We start from the raw sequence: 23,935 nt of genomic DNA, 5'->3' as shown, positions 1-23,935 counted from the left end.
AAATAAATTGTATGCAGGGTTACTCTTAAAGACAAAAACGCTTCAAACAACAGCCTCGGCAGGAAGTTATACTAACTCAGACACAGGAGAACAGAAATTATAGAATAGATTTGGAACACATCGAAGAAGCCAACACACCCCAATGGGGCAGAAGGAGAGAGCACCCAGGACTGATCCCATCCCCAGTTGGGAGGGTCAAGGCTGGGTGGCTCTAAGAGCTAAACAGACCTCATTGTGGGGCTGGAGCACTACTACAGCTATGCATAGACTGATAAGTGAGGGAGAAATCCTTGAGCTATCGTTCACAATGGGGCCAGTCTTTATTTCTTCTAATCATATCAAGCCAGATAGCTTCAGAAGCGTGGAAGGACTTGTGCTCCTATTACAAGACAACCTGACGAGGATATGAAAGAGCAGATTAAAAAAGGAAGAGGTGCCCATTTCTAAAACCGTTTTTTTTTGGCTGTTGACAGAAGTTTAAGACATGCATTGACAGAGAAAGCTCACACAAACCTTGCTGCAATGGTTTAAGGGGCTATCCCCACCTCTCCATCCCCCTGCAGGGGGGAGGATGACAAGCTGCGGACAAGCTGCTGAGAAACAATATGACAGGACGGCCACCCTTTTCTGCAGGATTATCACCATATGCTTTGGATCTGATGTCCCATAGACCTTGGACAGGTGGTCCCACCAGGAGCTGTGAGATGGTGGCTCCACAGGAGTCCCCCCAGGGTCTCCCGGACACAGGGCACCCGTGGATGGCCTCCATACTGGAGAGCCATCTCCTGCTCACCTCACACAAATGGGTCTAAACCACATTTTTAAGGTGAGCACAGACATAGGCAACACATCTCAGCTGAGAAGTAACTCAACTGCAGTAAACTATCTGTTTTACATTATACGTCCATACCCAGAGACTCCTCCTGCCTTGTGCTACGGGCATTTTTCTATGTAGACCTCAACGAAGCTGGAAAAATATTTTTTCCTCCCTCCCCCCCGGTTTGCTTCTTAACATTGAGAGTAATTTTTAAAACCTGCCAGGAATCCAGCAGAGCCTACAGCTGCCTGAAACCTGCCTGTTTTTAGGTAGAACAGCACTGTCAAAGATGATGCTGACATGAACTGAATGGGACCCAGATACCAGCAGATACTGAGGTGTATTCAGATCCTAATGCCCCAACACTTCGCTGATTTAAGGCCTAAATCCAGAGGTATTGCCTGGCATGGACTCAGTTTCTCTCTTAAAAAAAAAAAAAAAAAAAAAAGCTGAAAATGTTCTCTAGTAATTTAAAATAGGGGCATTTTGGTATTAGCTCCCTTACGGCAAACGAAGCTTGTCATTGCTTTGGGCAGACTCACAGCATACGAAGGAAAAGCCCACGTATACACTGGCCTAAATTGGGGGCCTAAACAGCAAAAACTGCATTTACCACCTTGGAAGCTATTTTATAGCCTTTGTTTAAAACACTTGGGCAAAAAGAAAAGTGAAAATGCTGAAAAAACACCCACAAATTATTTATTACAGTAGATTTGTCACAATCGAGGCCAGGGCAGAACTGCCTTATTAAAGGATTCAATCTATATTGGATTGTATTTCTGAAAATAATCTAAAGAAATCCAAGTTTTAAAAAAATACTCAGAATTCTCTCTAAATTCCCCCAGACCCATAAAGATCCCACTTCTAGAAATAGGCACTATAAGCAAGTCTTTGGGAAGCTGCACCTGAAACCGAAGCCAAGCGGTTCCTTGTTCTCCGCATGGCGTCATACCGCCGATTACACGGCAGAGCAGCGGCAGCAGCTGCAGCCCTTATGCAAACACACGGGGAAGGGCGACGTGCTTGTGCTTGGCCGTGCTCGGCCGGCAGCAGCGCGCTGACCACTTCGGCTTACCTGGCAACCAGCGAGCTGCTGCTCCACCATCTGCTGCATTTTGGGGCTCTGGGGGTCTGACCCCAGGGACACTCTAGTTTTGTCGAGCCATCGCTCCAGCTCAGCCACCTGGGCCTGGCACACCTGGAGGATCGTTCCCGGCTCAGGCTTGCTGCCATCCACCTCGGCCTCTGGGTCCCCCGCTTGCCCTCGAGAGCCCTGGGTGGCGTTCGGGGCGGGAGGCGGCGTGTTGCGCTGGAGCAAAGCACATGGGAAAAACCACCATTAGCTTTTTGTTGTTGTTTTTTTTTTTTTGTCCTGCCCTTACCAGCGGGAAATGTTTAACTTTCACACTCGCAGAGCCCCAGGCAACTCTGTCACCGTGTTCCCAGATTTAAAAAAGAAAGGAAAACCCAGCAGCGCAGCGATCCCGGGATCTGGCGCAACAGGTTTCCAAGGAGCGGATTTGCATTTGCACAGGTCTACCTGAGCACGCAGGAAGGGCAATGACTCACCATTAACCAGTTCTCCCCTGGGGAGAGATGTTTTTCTGTGGGAGCTGGATGCAAAAGCACCGCAGCTCCAAGCTGCAAAGCGAGCTGTTGTGCAAGGCTTATACGCCCCTTGCACGCGCTCTGTTCCAACAGCCAAATATGCTTTATTTGGGCTCTAGGTCACACCAGAAAAAAAAAAATTGTGTATTTTTAAGTATAGCTTGGGTAACTCTTCCCTCTTATTTGCCTTCCTTTAAGAAGCAATAGCGGACACTTCTGTAATAAAGTTTAAAGAGCATGGAGATACCCACAGTTGTTTAGAAGCATATACGGGTCTGTATATGCTCCACAAATGTGACTACCTATACTTACGCATGCAAATCAAGCATGATAACACAAGTACAAAAATACCTGCACCGTCTTGCAGCTGTAGACCGTAAACTACCATTGACTGTCTCAGCTGTCTGTGTGTATCTGCTTCGTTTTAAAATAGGATCTGGCAGAAAATCAGAGAGCTGGAATACATTGTTTCAGCTATCAGTGTATTACTTTAATCAGTACTGTACTTGTTTGCCTCCAAGATAGCTTGGGACAGCGCCATTAAACATAGAAAATAAGCCTTAGCGTACAGGTCCAGGAACAGTCTAAGTATTTAGGTATATGTGGCTGAAGGTATAAAATAGTGAAAGTTTCCTTCAACGTCCATCCGAAATTTCCAGCTCTAGTTCTAAGCCTGTTTTAGTTTTTTCATTTAAATATACTTTGCTGGTTAAGATAGGGGGTTTTTTTAGTTTTATTTCAATGGGACTGCAAAACATTTTGGTTTGCTAAAGTAAAAAATATTTTGATAATGCAAAGAAATAACAAAGCATTAAACATGCATAATACTGTGCATGACAGGTATGTGTGCATGAGTATTTTGTTTTCACTAAATGGCACGCTCTGCCATTGCCCAAGCAGACACTGTTACTGCAGTACATTTTTATCTATCTCCTTTCTTTACAGAAACAGAAACTAAAATATACAGTCAAATTACTTGATCTAAACAAACTGGTATCATCTGAGCAGGTGTATGTTCAGCTTCATGCATACATCATGCAAACCACATGCTAAGAAGGAGCACACGTAGGACATGCAGTGGACAGTTACCACAACTCAGCTGACACACAGTAACTCAAATGTGTTTCTGAAACCTGAATTATGTTTTGGGCTGCTATAACTGAATTTGGGAGCACGTATGTGTGCATGTGAGGAACAACAAGGTGGGAGGGTGGGGGCAGGGGAGGAAATGGTTATCGTTTAGCAAGCACCAAGATAGTAGGAACAATTTAATTTTAGTGTGCAGTAAAGCCCTAAATGGAAAACATAATTATTGACTACATAAATCTCTAAACACACACATGTCTTTAGGGGAAACAAATGGATTTAGTATTTATAAACATAAGTGTCCTGTCTCCATGCAGCACAAATGAATCATTTAACCAGAAAAAGTCACTATCTACAGAGAATAGTATAGCATAAGGAAATGTCACAGTACAGGAAAACAGCGAAGTGGAAAAAATATTGCAGACAAAAAAAACTATCTGGCACAGCTTGAGGAAGGAAGGCCTTCTCTAAGAGAAACCTGGCTGCAGGAGCAGAGGGGCGCCCGGCTCACAGTTGGCTTCCCCAACAGAGCAGCCACGTCCGTCTCAAGAAACTGCTCCTCCAATCTTCTGCATCGCTGGGTCCAACAGGCCAGAGGTGCCCCTGAGGGCACGAGGCCAGCGAAACGTGGTGGGGCACACGGAGGGGCCAGCAGGACATAGACTGTCCTGCAGGAATCCTGGAAACCCCAGAAGCTCAGCTGGAGACTTGGGCTCTGGCATACTGGTGTCTAAATTCCCATTATCCTCAATGGAGGTTTACTCTGTGCAGCCAGTGCTTCAGCTCAGCCCAAAGCAGACAGGCAGCAAGTGCTCAGCTGAGCCACCTCTCTCTGCTTGGCCACCGTGGTGTAGTTACTACCACCGTCATCTCCACTGGCTGTAAAGGGAGTCTAGACACGTACGACGCGGGTAGAGACCAGCAGCAGCACAACAGAGAGGAAGGACGCAGAGAGGTCGTGCATACGGTTACGTCATAGGTAACACACTCATGCAAGGCTGGAAGGTATAATACCGAATACTAATGCAGAACTAAATGCACTGTGCAGCTGGTTGGGTTCTCATCATTTCCTACATACCTTTCTCCAGTGGAGGAACTAGAGACATTTTAACAAAGGGTATGTCAGATTCTCCTCCCACCCTGTTTGTTTCTTTAACTATAAATTAAAGGTTAAGCATGACAGAAAGGGTCAGTAGGAGACAGGAGGCAAAGCAACCTGGAAGCCCACTCCTACCGCAGTGGAAGACGAGTCCTGGCTTCTTCCCTACTCCAAACCCAGCAAGAGCTGAACACTGGCAGCTACCCTACCAACACCTGCTGCTCCTGGCCTTGCTGGAGCATTCAGGCCTGTCTCCATGCCCTCTTCTGCACAAAACCTATAGGTAGCTGCCCACTTCTCCCTTAGTCAGTTTGCCTTCCAAACAACACAAAGCAGCAACATACGGAAGTGTGACTCTCATTAATTTCTCCTCTAACTGTCATGAACACTTTAAAACCCCATAGCTGACCCAGGCGTGCAGAGTGTCAGCTCTTCCATTTCTACCTATTTGGAAGGCATCACCTTCCTTCCTGAAAATACTCCATCCTGTTCTCTGCTAAACTGCCATTTCAAGGAGCAAATCAAAATGTATTCATTCTTGCCCAAAGCAGCAACAACGGGTTGTAGGTCACCTGCCATATCATAAATGCTGCAACAAACTCCAGTAGCATTACCATAGCCAGAGAGGCTTCTCCCCACTAGCTGGGTAATGCAGCGGGCCCAGAAGGTCACCGTGTTCAGCCTACTTCACGCCTTCAAACTTACCATGGCCTGACTTCCAAGGCCTGTGCCAGTGCCTTCAGGGCTCTGCAGAGTTTGTGAAGACGTTTCCTCACCACGTTTACCACATGGTTCCATTATCTCATCAGCATCCTGCATGGACAGAGGCAGCAGCGGAAATATTCGTGTCAGTACTGCCTTGCTGTGCTAGAGCAGCCTCGAAGGGCAGCAGCCACACAACCCATAGTGGTGCTGGGCCAAGAATATGCACAGAGGGAAGTTCTCCTATCCCTGCAGCACAGCTGCAGCTACCACAGCGCTACTGAGATGCCATGAAGAACAGAGCAGGATGCTGCTGAAATTGTAGCCCATCAGGCATTTTAGATGTTGATCTTCTGATGTACAACAGGCAAATCCTTCTCTATCAAAAATGTATCTTTTATGGCATATCTAGGGGTTAGTGAAATGAACTGCTGCTAAAAAAATGTGAATTTCTATCTTTGGGGGTTTTGTCAGGCTAGAAGAAATGTACACTTGGCTATAGGAAAGGACACTCATAAAAGCAAAATTTAGCATAACATGGAGGAGCTGAACAAGGCCATCCTATCCTGCATTTCTACAGTACTTTTACTGTGAGGACTTCAGCAACACACAGGACTTGTGCAGATCTTTTTCACAGAGAAGGGTTCCTGCCATGTGGAGATGAACCCTAGTACGTTACCTGAGCGATGCCATCCGACAGGGTGCCAGAAGAACAGGACGTTGCACTGTCTTCCCTAAGCCTTTCATCGTCTCTTCCCGAAGGCCAGCAGCTCCCGCCTGTCTCTGCGGCTGTACTTCCCTTCAAAAGCAGTAACAGCTCAGCGTTAGCTTGTGGACAGGAAGCTCAGATGGTCCCTCAGGGAATGTAAATTACTGCAAACCTTTACTCACACTTTGCTCTATTCTACCTTGTTTATCTTTCCTTACTGTGTTTCCCAGCTCCTGCTGCTTCCCTCGCTCTGTAGCTCTGCTGTAAGATGAATGGCAGCTGGACAACACAGTTTTCTCTAGAAACCTCATAATATCCTTAGTCTTTTTACATTATTCCAAGGGAAAAAAAAAAAAAAAAAAAAAAAATCAAGCTTTCTCCTGCCCCATACCCTAAAAACAGAAGTAAAGAAAAGCAGATCTCCACAACCCTTTACGTTAACTAAGCCGCAGTGACAAAGGTGCGGAATCAGAAACCCTGCAGCTGAAGTGCTTGGATCAGAGATAAGGAAGTGAACTTTACCCAGGCCATTCAGACTTTTCCGCACCACCTGTCCATGGAGTTTCATCCTTGCCTAGCCTAAAGCAACCACCTCCAATACTACAGCACCTCTATGCCACATTTCCTTTTGATTCTTGATCTTGCTGCAGAGATGTAGCAAAACTGCTAAGTCCCACATGAGGACTTCAGAGAAACGGAGATTCTTCAGAACTTGGCTGAAGCCACAGTCACTCCCAGGAGATCAAGACGACAGCAGCTGGTCACTACCAGCCTAGGCAGTCTATGAACTGCTGTGCAAGGGCGTAGTTAGGTGTAGTTGACTACACCTGAATGACTTGCACAAATACATCTGGATTAGTTCCTAGGGGAAAGTATGCAGAGCATTTCATGGATTATTTTTGTTGTTTTTTTCCCCAAAGCAGGCAATTTGACAGACTTTACTCCCAGCTTTGCTCTTCTGCAGTCCGTCCGGGCACTCAGGCTCCCCAGATTGAGAGCAGCCTGTTAAGCACTATTTCCTAGTTTCTCCCACTCTCCCAGGAACCTCTTCTGTCCTGATTTCATTCCCAATAATCTAATCATGCCCTTTTTTCTTAAACTCAAACGTACAAGGTATTTAGATGATATCTTTTAATTTTTAGCATTTCAGGGAATGTCTAATTCTGTCTGCAAAATACCCACATATAACCATTGGTATTTAGGCCCATACTCTGCAACTAACAGTTCCATAAAGAGGATTTTATTCTAAGGAATCCCATCAAAAGCAGGATTACACATCACAAAATGAGGTGCTGTATAACATCAGCAAGCTCTAACTCAACTGCAATATCTTACTACTGTTCTTAGAGCGACACAGACGTTTCAACTTGTTCTAAAGCGTTTCACATTTACATATATTTTTCATAATTTGTCCTGAAACAAACTTCAATGTCACATATACATCACTGTGTCCTGAACTCACCTTACTGTGGAAAGAACCATCTTCTGACTCTTCGTCCACACAAGGTAGAAGAGAAATCATTCCTCTTTTTCTCAGCTACGAAATGCACACAAAGAGACACCCCATTATTCATGACAGCAACAGTAAAAGCCTCCACTCTTCTGCCTGTAAACTAAAGGAAAGCTACCACTTGGGGTCCAGTTTTGGAGAAGCACTGAGTATCTGCCACTCTAAATTAAAGTAATTGAAAGCTGCAGGGACTAAGCACCTCTCAAAACTGGGACTTGTGACTGTGCTGTAATGTTCTAACATTACAGACAAATTTGGGACAAATTTCTTTTTGCTCCATGAAAACCATTTACTGAAAATCTCAGAACAATTGATTGTCAATGAAATTGCAGTGCTAGCATTTCACTGTTGATTGCATGATGTAAACTTCTTGTTTATCTGCCCATGCTAAAAAATAACCGAAAGCACACCTCTCTCCTGCTCTCTCCCAGCCACACATCATATCCACTCCTTCCGGGACCATTCAAAAGCAGAGCATGCAGGGCTAATGCAGCTGTAGCACAGAGGGGGAGAAGTAGCATTGGTTCACAACTGCAGGGTTGCTCCTCTATTACATGCCACTCCTCCTGGAGGAAGAAGAGGTATTTGCCTTCCTTCTTTAAGCAGTAAGCAATCACAGCATGGTGGGCCACTTACCTGCTGCTCAGGAACATTGGTCCCAATCAAGTCACTTTCTGCTAACACAGAGGCTGTGGGTTCATCTTCTGGTTCAGGCACTTCTTGCTGTAAGTGCTGGTGAAGCTCAGACATTGAATTCTTCATCCCGGTAAGAATATCTTCCTTTTTTTGGCACAGCTTGATGATTTCTTCTTTTACAGCTTCTGTTTCTCCCTAAGAAGCAATGATATCTGTAAGCACGCATTTTTCTTACTTAACCAGGTGATAATGTAACAGATGACACCAGTGATGCATCTTACTGGGGCTATTTGCCCTTCTTCCTTTTTGTGGGCATTGGGACAGTTCCCCACTGTTACTACACGAGATGTCCAGGTATGCGCAGAACAGCAGCAACAGATTCAGCTCAGGACAGTGCTTGCCATCTGTAACGCAGACACAGATAGCCTGGAAGGAAAGGTGAAAGGCTGGATAACTTGTTCTGACTAGGTCCTGTGTGGTCAGTCTCCTGTGTGGGAGTCTGAGTCCCTCTTGTGACAAGGGGAACACAGCTGGGTTGTATTGCTTGGTGAGTCAGAGCAGGTGATACCACTTCCAACTACTGTCTCTGCAAGCCTGACACAAAACACTTGGGAAAGCTCAGAGGAGGGCAAACACAGGTGGTGGGTATCTCAGGGCTGAGTTGCCTTTGCTGAAGCCTGTGTGAGAGAAGGAAATGCAAATTGTTTCGGAGAGTTTTAGTGATGCAGCAAGAGACAAGAACCACCTCCTGTCTTTGAATGTTATGTGGGGAACGATAGTCTCCAAGGAAGTATAAAGAAAATAGGTAATGTTGTGCAGGGATTAAACAGCAAGCCTGAGTAACTTTGCACTAGCAAAAGAGGAAATAAATCTGTCCTGCTCTCCTCCCTGGGCATGACTATCACTCTAGCCTGCACTTGTCCTCAAAGCCCTCTGCTAGGGCCCTTCCTTACCACCATGTCTCTAGGTCAGCAGAGAAAGGACAAGGGAAAACACAGTAAAGGAGGGCAGGAAAAAATATGCCCTGAGACTCTGGTTTCTTCGTTACTGGAAACACCGAAGCTCTTTGGTGCACTGTTGTTTCCTCAGAAGACTGAGAAATGGCTAAATATCCCATCACAGACTGGTCTCAGTCCATCAGAGCAAGCTTTGATGCCATGCTTGAAATAATAATGAGATCACTGATTCCAGAGGCTGCTCTATCACAGTGTGAATAAAGCTATGTAAGCAGTAATCTGTGACAGATGAAAGCACTAAGATTCCTGGGTTTTGCCTCTAATACTGCTTCTGTTGACTGTCCTGGGAAAGTGGGGGCAGGAAGCCCAGCAGACCTTTGGAAGACAGTGGAAGCTCACCTCAGATACGGCTGTTTTTTCCCTTTATCCATTGAAAAACACAAGGTGAATTTTATGGGAATGAAGAAATGGCATTCCATAATAATTTGCAATATTTTTTAAAATCTCTGCTAAGAATAGAATTTCTATTTATTTCATTGCAGGATGAGACTTTACAGCATAAACTCACCAGCTACTGCTTTGCAAATTTAACTAGCCAAAAACCCCTCCCAGAAACCTAACAAGGGCCACACAGAAACTGAGTTCACTCTTCCTTTACTGATATCACTTCCTTATTTGAAGCCCCTCAATAAGATAAGCACTTCCACTACTAATTTTATTAATGAAATGCTACAATTGTGGAAAAGATTATTTCCTCTAAAACAAGACCTACATTCAAAGACAAAAACAAGAAGCAGGAAATCAGTCATGCTTAGTACTAGCATCAAGTCCCCAGCATTCAACCACCTGAAAGCAGAGTCACTATACACTTAGCGGCCTACTGATTATAGTTATTAAGTAAGGACAATGCATGTATATTAACTTCATTGTGACTGACTGCAAGAAGCTGAGCATTTTGGAGGCATTTTATAAATCACTATTATACTTAATTAGTCATTTCCTGACTTCTGCAGGGCTGTCCTTAAAACATATCTTACTTATTTTAGCATTAAATAATCAATTCATCCATTACACAAAGTAGACAACTGCAGGGAGAGAAGCAACACACTTTTACCTGTTGATGAAAACATAGCATGGCAGGCAGGGGCAAGAAATGAAGATTAAAGAATCTAACTACTAATCAGAATCACTGAAAGTACCATTACATGGCTAGCAGTCAGAAATGGACACAGTGCTCTCTTTATGCGCTACCCTAAGCTTTTACTGCCAGCAACATGTGCTGCATCCACACTATCAGGATGCTGAGCATGGACAGGCCATCAGTGCTGCATACTGTCTTGCCAAAACAGCTGGAAACAGCACTGTAGATCTTCCTTGGAAGTTGATATCTAAACGTGCACAAATGACACACCAAAACTGATAAGCAGTGGATTATTAATATTATTTGCAAGGTGCGTATATCTTTAACTATAATATCTCTTGGTATGTGACAACTTATGTATGTGCAGTGACACGCATGGCATTCACTTGCCTGCTTTTCTGCATGGGGGAATGACTGTTGTGGAAAGGAGAAGCACACTGCTATTTTCTAAGTGCTATGCATTATCGTGATTTTTGTCAGTGAGGACAAATAACAGATACTGAAGAGAAAAAAATGAAACTCACCTCAGGACAAGAAGTATTCTGAGCCAGTGGCTGATTCTCATGTGACATTTCAACCAAGTGGTTCTTTAAGAACTGTTTCAACTTTTCAATTTCTTGCTCGCATTCTTCTGTTTTCTTTACAGCTTCCTGTGAAAGAATAATTCTCATAAATCATTTTGAATTAATTAGGGCAGAAACAAACTACTCAGTAATGCAACAAACTTGCACAGAAGAGTACTCAAGCCGTTTTTGCATCCATAGTTACACGTAAAAAAACCTGTGTGTTCATTCAACTAACTTTCCAGAATCCCATCCCCACCAGGTTCATTATTTACTAATGAAAAACAAACAAACTCTGCTCCGCCCTGAGGCAGCCCTGCAGTGGGCATCCTGCCCAGGAGCACGTCTTTGCTCCCTGCACAGCTATGAACTCCGCTGATGGCTGCGCTTGGCTATAAAACGCAAGGTGGGGCGTATTTAATCATGTTCACTAGAATTCAGAACAGGTTAAAAACAAATAGAAATTGCAGGGTTCTTTCTTCTTCTCGGTTTCATATCGAGTTAGAAAACATACCTCTTTTTTTCTTTTTTTTTTAATATTGGCGCTCAGGTCTTCGTCGCCAAGCTAGTTTTGCACCTACCGAAAATGACCTCTGCTGTACACCAGGCAGAAACTGCAGCTCAGAGGAATATGCCAACCGCAGTACCTGACTATTTGAATATTTCCTATAAAATGATAAGTATTTCCACTTTGTGTGAGCTTCCCCCTCTAACATGAAAGCGTATTACACATTATAAGCAGCCAAACACACTTCTATTAATTTGAACAGTGACGACAAAATTTCACCAACCGCCAGGCTTTACTATTCAGGCAGAAATCAGCAGTCTCCCCATGCACGTTGCTAATGTTTGTCAGCAACAGCCTGCCACAATGCCTCAGGTAATTAAGAAATTGCTACATCTACAAATTAGAATATTTTGTGAAAACACGGACTTCCCGGAACGGTTGGTGGCTCTGTGTTTTCCAGCCCGTGGGCTGAGAATCCCGGGATATCTATGGACTATTCCTCGGGTTTCTGCAAAAGGCACAAAGAAAATGCAGCCTGACGCCAACGGGCTTAAACTTACTCCGCTGCGGGCAGCGTCTGAGCAGCCTGCGGGGTTGGTGACTGCAAAGTGCACAGGCTCCACCTTTCAAAGCAGAGTCTCCCCTGCTCTGAACAATAACCGCGCTGTTTGTTCAGCCACCAGCTCGCAGTAGCACTTCCTCCCCGCAAAATGCAAATGAGAGCCAGGTTCTACAAGATTTCTCTTGCCTACAGGTCTAAAAAGAAAGAGAAAAATGTTTTCCCACTTGAGGGGGGGAGCCAAGCTGGAGAGGAAGATGTTTAACTGAGAACTATAATTTAATGCTATAGCTAAAGAATCAGAGGAGGAGAAAAAGTAAAAATAAATTTTTCCTGTTCAGTTTTAACGAGAAACCCAAAATTCTTCTAACAGAGATATTCTCCAGCTATGTATATACCTCACCCATACATATACTCCCATATTGAGAGTTCAGTAACAGGTAAAATGGGTAGTTTCTCAAATTTCCTTGATTAACTAAAGAATATGAGCACTCTGTATACAGACTCAAATTTGTCCTCTCACAGCAGGCCAATATGTGACGATAGCTGCACGGCTATATGTTCTCCACAGCCCTGGACTGCGTGCATCCATTCCCTGCCTTCCAGCTGAGGGGCAAAAAAAAAAAAAAATTTTTAATCCTTTCCTAATAGAATGCAAATTATGCCATATTTATGGGACTGAATCGCTACCTAGCCACAAAGCCTCTCTCTGAGTTATTTCATGTTTAATTTTTATTCTTTATTTTTCATACTGTGGTAATATTAGAAGACCTAAGCACGAAAAACAACCCACTTGCCTGTAGGGTAAGAGCAGGTAGGCACTGCATTTGTTACAAAACGAGCACAGTAAATCATCAAATATGCAAATACTGCCACTTTCTTGCACAGAAAACTGGTAGAAGCAGCTACAGGGCTTCCAGCTCCTCTTCCTGATAACACTATTTAGGTAGTGATAGGTGTGGTACTTAGCAGACCATAATAAAAAACAAAGGACGACATTCAACACAAATAGAAGTCACCTAAAATCCTGCCCCAAGGCATTTACAGTTGTATTGTACCTAATAGGGTTTTTGCTTCTGTTACAGGTGATTCTTTTGTATAATGAAATTGTAGTGTGATAGCTAAAAGTTACTATTTCAATATCCTATTGCACCAGAGAGTAAAGCACGTGCAAACACATCCAAATGTTAAAACTTCAAAACTAATACCCAGGGAAAAAAAAGTGCATCTTTGTAAGGGTAGCTTGCCTCCAATTTGCTTTTCTCTCCATCAGCATACTTACTAAAATTCTAATGTAATACTAATAATGCCATCCTTTAATAGCTTTATCCTTTGTAATATGTTAGCTGGTGATAGATTTGCATTGCAGTACTGTTGCTTTCAACCCACTCAATAGGACTGGAAAGTCTTTCTTGCACAGTTTGACGTCTGAGCTGCCAAGAAATGCAATTTTTCTAATCTGTTTTCTCACAAAGAAATCTCACTCAGCTACAGATTGTTGGATGCCTACAGGATAAAGGCAAATGCCGAGCAAAAAAGGTTATAGCTGTTCCAAAAAGGAGAAAAAAATCTAAACCCAGACCTAATGCTCCACATGAACCAGTTAGAAGTCTCATGATAACACTTTGTACTTGCAAAGTACCCTGTTTCTGAAGATTTAGAAGTGCTTTGTAAATTCTTGAACATTTAGCCTGGTATCTCCTTGTCTGAACCAGGTATGTTTTACCATCTCCATTTTTCAGACTTAAGAGACAGTATGGACTAAAAAAAAGATCCTATGGATCATACAGACTACATATAGTCATTGCTTCTTTTCAAGTGCAAGCATGCGTTAGTCATGGGCACGTCTGAGTTTTGTTCGTTGCGCTCTTAATTGTACAAAATGAAAATCAAAGATGGAGATTCATGTTTTAGCTGCCACTTGTGTCTGTCTGGCCTCCAAAATGCCTAGTCAGAACTACATGTTCTAACACACTCTGCTTTACTAATGTAGTTTCGGAAAGCACCACCAAAGAAAAACATCGTGATGTTTTTGCTAGGTGTTGCTATCACCCTGCCGAGAACGGAATGGGTCACACGAGCGTTCCCATACCTCTGCTGATGTGGGGACACGCACGACTGAACTCCAGACTGCCTGCAAGTATATCTCCACTGGGCGATGGAGCGTGATGCAGATATGCATGGCTCAGTGCAGTGCAGCAGAGATGTTAGCTCAGGTTTGGAGCCAGCATAGCTGCTTCAGCCTGATACTGTGCTTGAATTAAGGCATGCTGATTCATCGGCAAGGCCTTCTCAGCACGTCATGCTGTTCCCATTATATCACTTCAGAAGCAGGTCTGGCCACCAACATTTCAGAGACCCCTGTGACATGCTCGCTTGCACAGACATCCTTCACGGGGCCTTCCAAGGGCAGGGACTGGCTTGCCTTAAAACATGAATTAAGCAAGCGATAGCTAAAGGAAATGATCACTTGACTGGCTCAATGATTTGGAGAGGTCATCTTTAGGAACAGGCTTTGGGCTGGCTGCATTTCAATATTGCTATTAATTGTCATCAATGTATACATAAAGGCAGTCAACAAAGAATTTCTAGGTAAGTTTAAGGACCTGAATGTCGCTGACATGAGCACCTGCAAATGACACTGGACTTAAATGATCAGTTGTGGGAACCTGGGTCCTACAACACTTGCACCTATATTTCTTCTAGAACACTGTAAAACATCACAGGGTGCCAAAAGGAATTGGCTTTTGGAATAGAAGCTGGTGTCTGCTGCATTTAAATGAAAAAATGAAATGAATTTCAAGACTACCTAGCACACTTTGTTCTAGTGTCAAATTACACAGAAAAAAACAAAACAAAACCAAAACCACTATATTCCTGTAAAGACAATATTGTTTAGTCATCGATATGATTACAAATTAAAGGTGACAGTTTAAAAAAAACTTTTTTTAAATCAATGAATGCAAATCAATTACCTCCAGTAGCTCATTCTGTTCCTTAGCAATTTTTTCTAATTTTTTCAATTCTCTCAAAAGTTGTCTTGCCCTTTGGAAGACTGGAAAAGGTTGTATTTTCACCCCCGGCAGCTGAAGTGCTTCTTCATAGGACTGTATATGAGCAATGGTCTTCTGCATGGGACCAACATGGTCAAGTATAACCTATTAGATATAGGATAGATGATGGATGTGATACTGAGTTAGAAAAATCGCTGAAAATATATAGCACTGTCATGGTGCGGAAGAGTTCTCTTAAGCAAGTTTCCCATTTAAGATAGTAAAGTAATTTGATCTTGGAACAAATTGAAAAAAAATTCCATTGAGGCTGCCTAACCAAGAAGAAGTAGTAATTTATATTTACAGTTCTGCTTTTTCTGCACATACATACATACAGTTTGCACAGTGAAAAAAGCACAGCTGAGAAGATGGTGGGTGAACTGGCACGGAAGGTAGAAGAAACCGCATAAGCTGGCCCTCCTGACAAAGACAGAGTTTCACATTGCTACACCCCAAGTGGATACGCAGTTTAGAAACACCTGTATCAGTTTTGGTGAACAAAAATGTGCACTGTTTCATACCACAATACACATTTTGCGGAAGACTCAGTGATTCACTTAGCAAAGACGGAATGGCAACACCAACTTGCAACTTCTTGGTTCTTCCACAGAAATAGGAAATCCTATTGAGACCAAATTTAACTGGGAACTTCAAAAAAAAAAAACAAAAAACAAAAAAAACAAAGTCCTTTTCATTATTAACATTTCTGTTAGATTTCCTTTCAGGAAGATTTCACTTAAATGGCTCCAACTGGAATAGAGATGCTTATTCTCTTGTTCAGAAGCAGCCTGCATCAGAATTTTTTTTGATTTTTGCATACTATCCCAGGTTCAATTTAAAATAAGGCAATGGAAGAACATTATTTTCCAGAATACCTATTTCTTTCTTTAGTTTTTCCATATAATGTAGCCATTACAAAATTGCTCACCAGATAACAAAGCTATGAAAGGTATGATGACGTTTTTAGCTCTCCCCTGAAACCCAACCCACGCCTTTTGCATTTTGGTCCGCTTAACAATGTCGACTGCAGGTGGTATAAAAGAAAAGATACCATAAAGCTCTGCTTTATTGTACTCAAGCAGAGAAGGCAAAACCATCTGGCCAAGATATCTTTGCAGTGAAGTCTCTGCATGCATGAAGTGGCTTTGTGGTTAGTCATTGCAGCCTACATTTCCAGAAGCATCTGCTAAATTTTGCCTCCATTTTTGGAAGCGTAGGGCCTGATATTCAGAGTTTCAGATTACCTACTGGTTGATGCTCAGCGGAGGAGTGTACAGCAAATATCTCTGAAAATCAGGCCACGAACTTTTGAAAAAATGGAGACACTTCAATATGGCAGGGATGTTTCAAAATGTGAGCTTATGTGATATACTCATATCCAGGGAACAAGGTCACTACAGAGAGAGAATCACCACATGTCTGTCTCAAGTTGTCTATGGGTATGTCCTCAATAGTGTTTCAGTTCACACCAGGACTGCGATTCTGAAAGGAATCTCTCAAAAGTCTCCACTTCCCACCTTCGGATTTGCACGTGTACCAGTTACACACTAAAAACTCATCCATGGTAGTTTGCAGTCACAAAATAGCCTTATGCTTGTGAAAGCTGGTAATTTATGCATACTACATGAGGGGGAAAAGGCTTATAAAGGAGTTTTCACGGACCTGTCCATGTTTAAGATGGTCTTTAGGAGAAAATTCTAACAGATCTTCTGATGACAAGATTGTCTTCATTTTGGCAATATCCTTCTCAAACACTTTTACATCAGATTCAATGGCATCCAATTCCTAGATTTTGAGAGCAAAGAGAATATTTATGGATAGTATAGTTTAGAAACTCCCTCCAAAAACAAATCAGCTTGCTTTTGAGAACATGCTTGGCCCAGAGAGAGAGAAATGCCTTTGACTGAAACTTAAAAAGAAATACTGAGAAACAAGCACTGCATAGGCAGCACATGTTAATAGGCGCTGCTGATACAGAAGTTAATCATTATAAATTATGCATTGTCATTAACTTCTTGAGGAATTCAGTATCTGTGGTCACCTGGTCTGCTTTAAACCCTGAATACAGAATTGATATACCTTTGAAAAGTCACATAATAAATTACCAGTAGTGACATGACACTATTCCAGTGGTGCTATTTACCAGCATAGTAAAACTGGTCTAATTACATTGTTTCAGCTTACTATAGGGAAAGTCTTATTTTAGAAGGAAAAAGAATCCACGTACAGTACTGTTGCTCATGAACTCCCATCAAGACAGTCAGAGTAATTTAGGTTGGAAAGGACCCTGGGAGGTCCCTCTCCCCCTTTTCGAGCAGGTTGCTCGGGACCTCATCCCACTGGGGTTTGGGTATCTCCTGGGATGGGTATTTCACACTCTCCCTGGGCCTCTGATCCAGTATTTAACCACTCTCACTGCAAAAATTTTCTTCCCAATATCTAGTTGGAATTTCCCTTGTTACAATTTGTGTCTGTTACTGCTTATCCTTTCTCTGCACACCTCTAAGAAGAGTCTGGCTATGTCCATACTCTCCCCTAGGCGGTAGCAGACAGCAGTGAAATCCCCTCTCAGCCTTCGCTGGGCTGAGCGGTCCCATGTCTCCCAGCCTTTCCTCATATGTTCCCTGACCATCCCGCTGGCCCTGCACTAGACTCGCATCATATGTCCATGTCTTTCTTGTACTGGGAAACCCAAAACTGGGCATGACACTCAGATTTGATCTCACAGGTGCCAAACAGAAGGGAAGGACCACTTCCCTGAGGCCCCTGGCTATGCTCATGCTCATGCTGTTGGCCTTCCTCACTGCAAGGCCATGCTGCTGGGTCAATTCATGTCCACTAGGACCCCCAAGCCTTTGCGGCAAAGCTGCTTTCCAGCCGGTCGGCCCCCAGCCTACGCTGATACCTGGGCATGTTCCGTCCCAGGCGCAGGACTTCACATTTGCCTCTGTTGAACTTCAAGAAGTTTCTGTCAGCCTGTTTCTCCAGCCTGTCTAGGTGCAGAAGAGCAGCCCTGCCCTCCAGCAGGTTAAGTCCTTTTAATCTGCTGTCAACAAGCCCTATATTTCTCCTCCTAAACAAAGATTTCATCAATACTCTTGAACTTCACAGCTTAATTAGACACCCAACACCTTCTGATGGTTTGTTTTCAAACACTAAATTTATTCATTTGGCAAGCCTACAAAAAACGGAACACCTTTACTCTATGCAGGCAATATAAGCTGTATTTCATAACATCTGATGAAGCTTTGATACAAGGCACTAATTGAGATCAGCCAAACTTACATCAGCCACATGCTGGATCTGTGGAAGAACCTCTACTATCTCATGCTGTAGAGTTGTTACGTGACCTTCTACTTCATTTAGCTGTTGCATTACACTGTCTGTTTCAAAGACTGGTGTTAGCTCCTCCAGTTCTGAGTAAACGCTGTGTAGAAGATTTTGCTTTTGTTCCGAGTCTTCTAAAGCCATCTGGAGACAAAAATAAAAGCTTAGTTTGCCTCTGTCATTGGAGAACATCAGAGGTTAGGACCAGAAAGGATCAGATTTCATTCCCCATATATCATTTACCATTCCCAAAAGCTCAATTCAAAATAAAACACTTCACTCCTTTGGGGACCGAACTGCTGTATGCTGCAGGCAGAAATCTGAGACTGATGCCACAATTTTAAGGCCCATACGATGACAGGGAATCAATTCAACAAAATGAGTCTACAGGAACCTGACAGGAAGCATGCAGAGAAAGGTTTTAAACTCACAGAGAGGTCCCACTACCACCCCCAAAAATAAAAAGAGCAAGATGAGATACTGGAGAAGATGCCTCCCCAGCTCCTGTGCAACAGCCAGGCTGACCCTAGGCACGTGAACATGACACATCAGCTGGACACACAGAAAGGGTCTTCTGTGCACCAGCCCTGAACACAGCAGTGATTTATTCTCTCAGACAGCAGGAGAAACAAAAGGCTCCAGAAAATATCTGACCAACTGGGCGCGATGGGCAGATTTTTCCTGTCTCCTGCAACTAACTGGAGGCATTATTGGATTTAATTACAGTGAATGTCTTCATGCAGAACAATGAGGGTTACAAGCAATGCATGTGATCCACTTGTCTCTGTGGCATATGAAGGAAAGGACTGAATGCATGCCTTGACTCCAATATAAACCTTGGGTGCATTTCCAAATCCATTAGTTTCCCAGCCCAGAACATATAAAATGTTCCAAGCCAGAAGTGCAGGAGGCTTATGCTTTGTCAAGTAAACAGTCATGGATTTTGGTAATCACAGTCTCCACATTATGGCTATGTGACCTGTAACGTATCGGTACGGCAGTTGGCAACTTCTTGTAGCGCAGGAAAGGAATCTAATTAATTTTAATACAAAAATCTACGTCCAGATCACCAACTTTCTCTCTTGGTCTAAGCCAAGAAGCAGCCATGCAGAAAGTTCATGTGTCAAATATAAAATTGCCAGGAATCACCTTGGCACCAGTCTGGCCACGATCTTCTCTGTATTATTACAAACATTTGATTCTTGAAATTACCAATCAGAATTACCTCCAAGATACAAAGAGACAATTCATTTCACAGTATCCATCAAAAGGCTGCTTTATCCATTCTGGATCAGCTAACACAGTACAGAAAGAACTGTATATACTCAGGCAGCAAAAATTGGTTATAGCCATAGAGCAGGGTAAAAAAAGACAATCTCAGGTTTTTGGAAGATAGATATACTAAAGGTCATCACCTTCACAAGACAGATATATCCAGCACTGAAAAAAAATGACAGAATCACTGGGGTTGGAAAGGAGCTCTGGAGACCATCTGGTCCAACTTCCCTGCTCAAGCAGGGTCAGCTACAACAGGTTGCCCTGGACCACATCCAGCTGGGTTTTGAATATCTCCAAGGATGGGGATTCTACAACCTCTCTGGGCAACCTGTTCCAGTGTCCAACCATCCTTATAGTGAAAAAGTGTTCTCTTATGTTCAGACTGAATTTCCTGTGTTTCAATTTGTGCCTATTGCCTCTTATCCTGCCACTGGGCACCACTGAGAAGAGTCTGGCCCCATTTTCTTTACTCACTCCCATCTGGGAAATACACATGGAAAAGATCCCTCCTGAGTCTTCCCTTCTCCAGGCTAAACAGTCCCAGCTCTCTCAGCCTCTACTCATGTGACAGATGCTCCAGGCCCTTAATCATCTTTGTGGCCCTTTGCTGGACTCACTTCAGCAAGTCCATGTCTTTCTTGAACTGGGCATCTTGTAAAGTCTCATCTGTCTTCATTTCATGCATGTCAGCTATAGGTATTTTGTGTTTAAATAATTTACCATTTTCAGTAAATTCTCTGTGCCAGTAAGACTTACGAATGCAAAACTATGTCTGCACAGAGCAACCAGCTCTAACAAGACTGTATGTCTGCATTAACACTTACTTGAAGGGCATCAGCATGTTTGCTTAGGCTTTTTGCAGAGTCATTTTGAGCATCTGTTCTTAGCAAGCAATTGGTGCTCTCTATCCAAACTTCCATACCCTTCAAGAGTTCATCGTATTCCTCCATCTTGTTGGTGGCCTACAGAACGACAGTTTTTTATAAAAAAGCATGAATGCATTTCTATTCACTGTGTAGGATAAACACGTCTGGGTAAGATTAAAAGAAAACTGAATGCATTTTCATGAAGATCAGTTAAATTAGTATGGTGAAATAAAGAAGTAAAATTATAATTTTTGAAGCATTTTCATGATTTAGGCTATCTCTTCTAATCAAGAGCAATTTTGGTGTTTACAAGCTTGCGTTTCATGGGGGCACTGCTGTGGCTTATGTGGCAATGTTATTTAACTGTGTAGCACATCAGCAGAGTCATAGAGAACCATCTCATCACAGATTCATGGGCATGATTTCAAACCATGCTAACCCCTGTCAGCCTCTGAATTGCCCCTCCAGCAATTTTTAGCTACAGTAAGCCAATGAGCCTGGAGTGGCTTTTTGACTCTTCATTCATCTGAGAACTCTTGATGATGTTTTACACAACACTTTTTTTTAAGACATGATTTTTTTTTTTCAAATTTGAGTCACTCTTATCATTTTTAGGTTTGCACCTACCTTGTTTAAAATGGCAGTTCTGCGTTCGGCGTGTTGTGAGACCTGTTGGTACTGCTGCAGGGGGATCACTAAGATATCCATTAACTCCTGCGCGTGGCAGGAATCCTGTTCAACTATATCCTGCACTTCCGCGTCCAGCTCGTTGAGTTTGTAATGCCAAAGGTCCAGCATATCCCAGATTTGCTGCATGTGGAGAGAGGGGAAATGAAATATAAGGTCAGGCTCAAAGGTAAGAGTAGAGTTATTTGTTCTTTATGTGGGACATGTGGAATTGCAAAGGTCTCTGAACTGATATCACGAGAACAGAAAACTCTGCATTTGCAGGTGATTCATGGCCCTCACAGCTGAGAAAAAAAATCACGTATGTTTCTATGAGAAAGAATTCAGAAATATTCACCACATATACGCTTGCTTGTAATTCTCATTTTACAGACACAAAAATCAGTGGAGGGCCCCTTTACACTCCTGTTAAACTAGGTTCTGTAAAAACAACCAAAATCTTCTAACCCGCAAAAGAATTTTGGCAAAATTACCTTCTGAATTTCTTTGGCTTTTGCAATATTTCCACTCTTCTGTTGTAACATCTTTTCAATAGCTTGAAGGCCGTTGTTAATAGTCTCTGCTTTTCTTTTCAGCGCATACTGAGGAGAGCTCTGCAAGACTTCAGTGCTAACCTGTCACAGTAAAGAGAAAAATGAGAGTGGAGATGACAAAGATCTGCTTGTTTGTTTCTGCTCACCACCCTACCTAAATCATTGGAATTCTTTTTATGTTTTTCTTGACAAGTCACTTAAAAGACACAGGGATGGAATTATATTTGCTGGGAGACATGTTAACGTGAATGGCGTTCGCATGTCATTCAATTATTTCCTCTCACTTAAAATGACTGGTCAAAAAAGTCAATCCATGAAGAAACAAGCTATAGTACCACAGCTTGCTGGATGCTTCACTTCAGTGTGCCTTTCCCTAATGCGTAGTGGAGGCCAGTCAAGTTGCACCATGGAAAGGGTCACATCTAGATTCAAGCCGTAAAAAAAAAATCTAGAATGGGACCATTATGTCTCAGTTCATAGCTATTTCTTCCATAAACTATGGAAGAAATAAGAAGGAAATATGGAAGTGCATCAATGTTTAGTGAGTTCCTAAATATTCACTTAGAGATTTATTACAGAAATAAACAGCTCCGAGCTTGCCCCATAAAGTATGTGGAACTCAATTTTACCCAGCAGAACTTCCCAGAAATGAAAAATGGAACACTGTAGGGCCTGATTTTCTAGGTAACTAGAGAAAAACTCGCAAATGTGCCAAGGCTGAGTAACAGCCTAAGCACAGAACTGAGCCACACAATGAGCTACCAGGTTATCATGGACTAGATGAACTGCAGGGACTAAGAAAGTCCTTGGTTTTAGCCCAAGGTGAAGCCCTCTTAGCTGTCAGGGCCAGCCGAGGACTGGTACCTTTGTAAGTCCCGGTGTGTTCTTTGTGTCCTGAGATCTGGGGGCTCAAAAACACATGCAGCTTGATGGTCATCAGTAGGGCAGTTTACTTTTAGGACTTCTTTACTGGGATAAATTTATTATACTTATCATATAAAATGTATGGCATCAAAAATACAATTTTTGTCCATTCTTAGGTTAGCATATTGAAAAGAAAACATGATGCCATTAAAATATGACAAGTTAATTCAATTCAACTCATGCTGGTATCTCTTAGTATGTAACTAGATCAAACACCAGTTCTACTAGGATTTATTTTGTTTCATTTATGCATTAAAAAAAAAAATCCAAGATAGTTACTATTGTTTTCCACTACCAAATATGAAAAGCAAAAGTTTGTCTAGATTCCAGGACTAAATCTGCTCCAACATTTAATGTGTGCATTGGGATAATCCTTTTTTTTTTTTGGTGACAAAATAGTAAACAACCCCCCCCCCCCAAGCCATCAGTACTGTTTTACTTCCCATTTCCTTCTGTCTCCTACCCAATTATTGGTTTGGAAAAGACTGCTTCCATTTTGAAATAGAAACTAGAAAGTTAACCTAATTAAAACTAATAAGCTGTAATGAATATGTCTCATGTCTCCAAATATTTAATGCAACATAAAATGAATGAATAATCTGATAGACACTAACAAGTAACTGGGTTTAAAAATTGTTTTATTAAGCTTTCAAATTTTATCAGATTAGCTGCCTTTAAAATTAGCATTAAATATTATTATTTTTGAAAGGGAAGAACTAAAAGATTTTTTATTTTTAGAATAACACAAATGAATAAATAACCATGGTAATTATAGCTATCTAAAATTTCATCTCAGACTTACAGCATTACTTACAGTATTGCTCCATTTTCCTTTTTTTCCCTGTCTATTCCCTTTGTACATAGAGAACACTGCAAACAGCCGAAGCAACATTATGTAGCTATCTAAGCTCCCCGACCAATTTTAAAGGAACACAACTGTGTCCCAAGGGTAGTATAAAGAACTACATCAGTCACAATACTCTACTGTATGTGCAAGTCAAATTGAAAAAACAGTTTTGAAATCCTCTTTTAACTTAGTTTTGAAACGCTCTTCTCAGTTAAGCAATACAAACTTCCCAATCCACTTTGGCTTTGAGTTCAATTTAAGAAACAGCCAGGATGGAAGAGCATCCATATCATATCCAAGATGTTAGCTGCTTTTTATTGTTAGTGGCTGTCCCATGTCCTCTTGCAATGAAAAGAGCTTTTTTATATTCACATCGTTCAGTGTAAGATTATTCTAAAAGGAGAGAGTTAACATAGGGAATTCTTCCTCACGCATATGTTCCCACCAAGAGGGAAATACATATGAAAAATAATAAACTAATACTTCAAGTTGAAATTTATAGTTATAATAGTCATCAAATATTGCC

At 42.3% G+C, this 23,935-nt stretch overlaps 1 protein-coding gene across 4 annotated transcripts in view; it reads right to left on the bottom strand.

The window, feature by feature from the left end:
• The window catches only part of SYNE2 (spectrin repeat containing nuclear envelope protein 2), a 188,227-nt gene that overhangs the window by 72,982 nt on the left and 91,310 nt on the right, over window positions 1-23,935 (bottom strand). For 3 of the 4 annotated variants that reach the window (XM_064511951.1, XM_064511950.1, XM_064511953.1), the window contains 12 exons: window positions 21,579-21,719; window positions 21,046-21,228; window positions 20,377-20,514; window positions 18,233-18,418; window positions 16,610-16,732; window positions 14,870-15,052; window positions 10,789-10,914; window positions 8,168-8,362; window positions 7,484-7,558; window positions 5,992-6,111; window positions 5,316-5,423; window positions 1,893-2,126 (listed from right to left, as the gene is read on the bottom strand). In XM_064511951.1, the coding sequence (XP_064368021.1) occupies window positions 1,893-2,126; window positions 5,316-5,423; window positions 5,992-6,111; window positions 7,484-7,558; window positions 8,168-8,362; window positions 10,789-10,914; window positions 14,870-15,052; window positions 16,610-16,732; window positions 18,233-18,418; window positions 20,377-20,514; window positions 21,046-21,228; window positions 21,579-21,719 (1,812 nt within the window). The remainder of the gene's footprint in view (window positions 1-1,892; window positions 2,127-5,315; window positions 5,424-5,991; window positions 6,112-7,483; window positions 7,559-8,167; window positions 8,363-10,788; window positions 10,915-14,869; window positions 15,053-16,609; window positions 16,733-18,232; window positions 18,419-20,376; window positions 20,515-21,045; window positions 21,229-21,578; window positions 21,720-23,935) is intronic. The other variant, XM_064511952.1, reaches the window with a different exon arrangement.

The sequence above is a fragment of the Dromaius novaehollandiae genome, chromosome 5 (assembly GCF_036370855.1).
Source record: "Dromaius novaehollandiae isolate bDroNov1 chromosome 5, bDroNov1.hap1, whole genome shotgun sequence".
NCBI lineage: Eukaryota > Metazoa > Chordata > Aves > Casuariiformes > Dromaiidae > Dromaius > Dromaius novaehollandiae.
The sequence above is the reverse complement of the archived record's forward strand: the minus strand, read 5'-3'. Positions and strand labels throughout refer to the sequence as shown.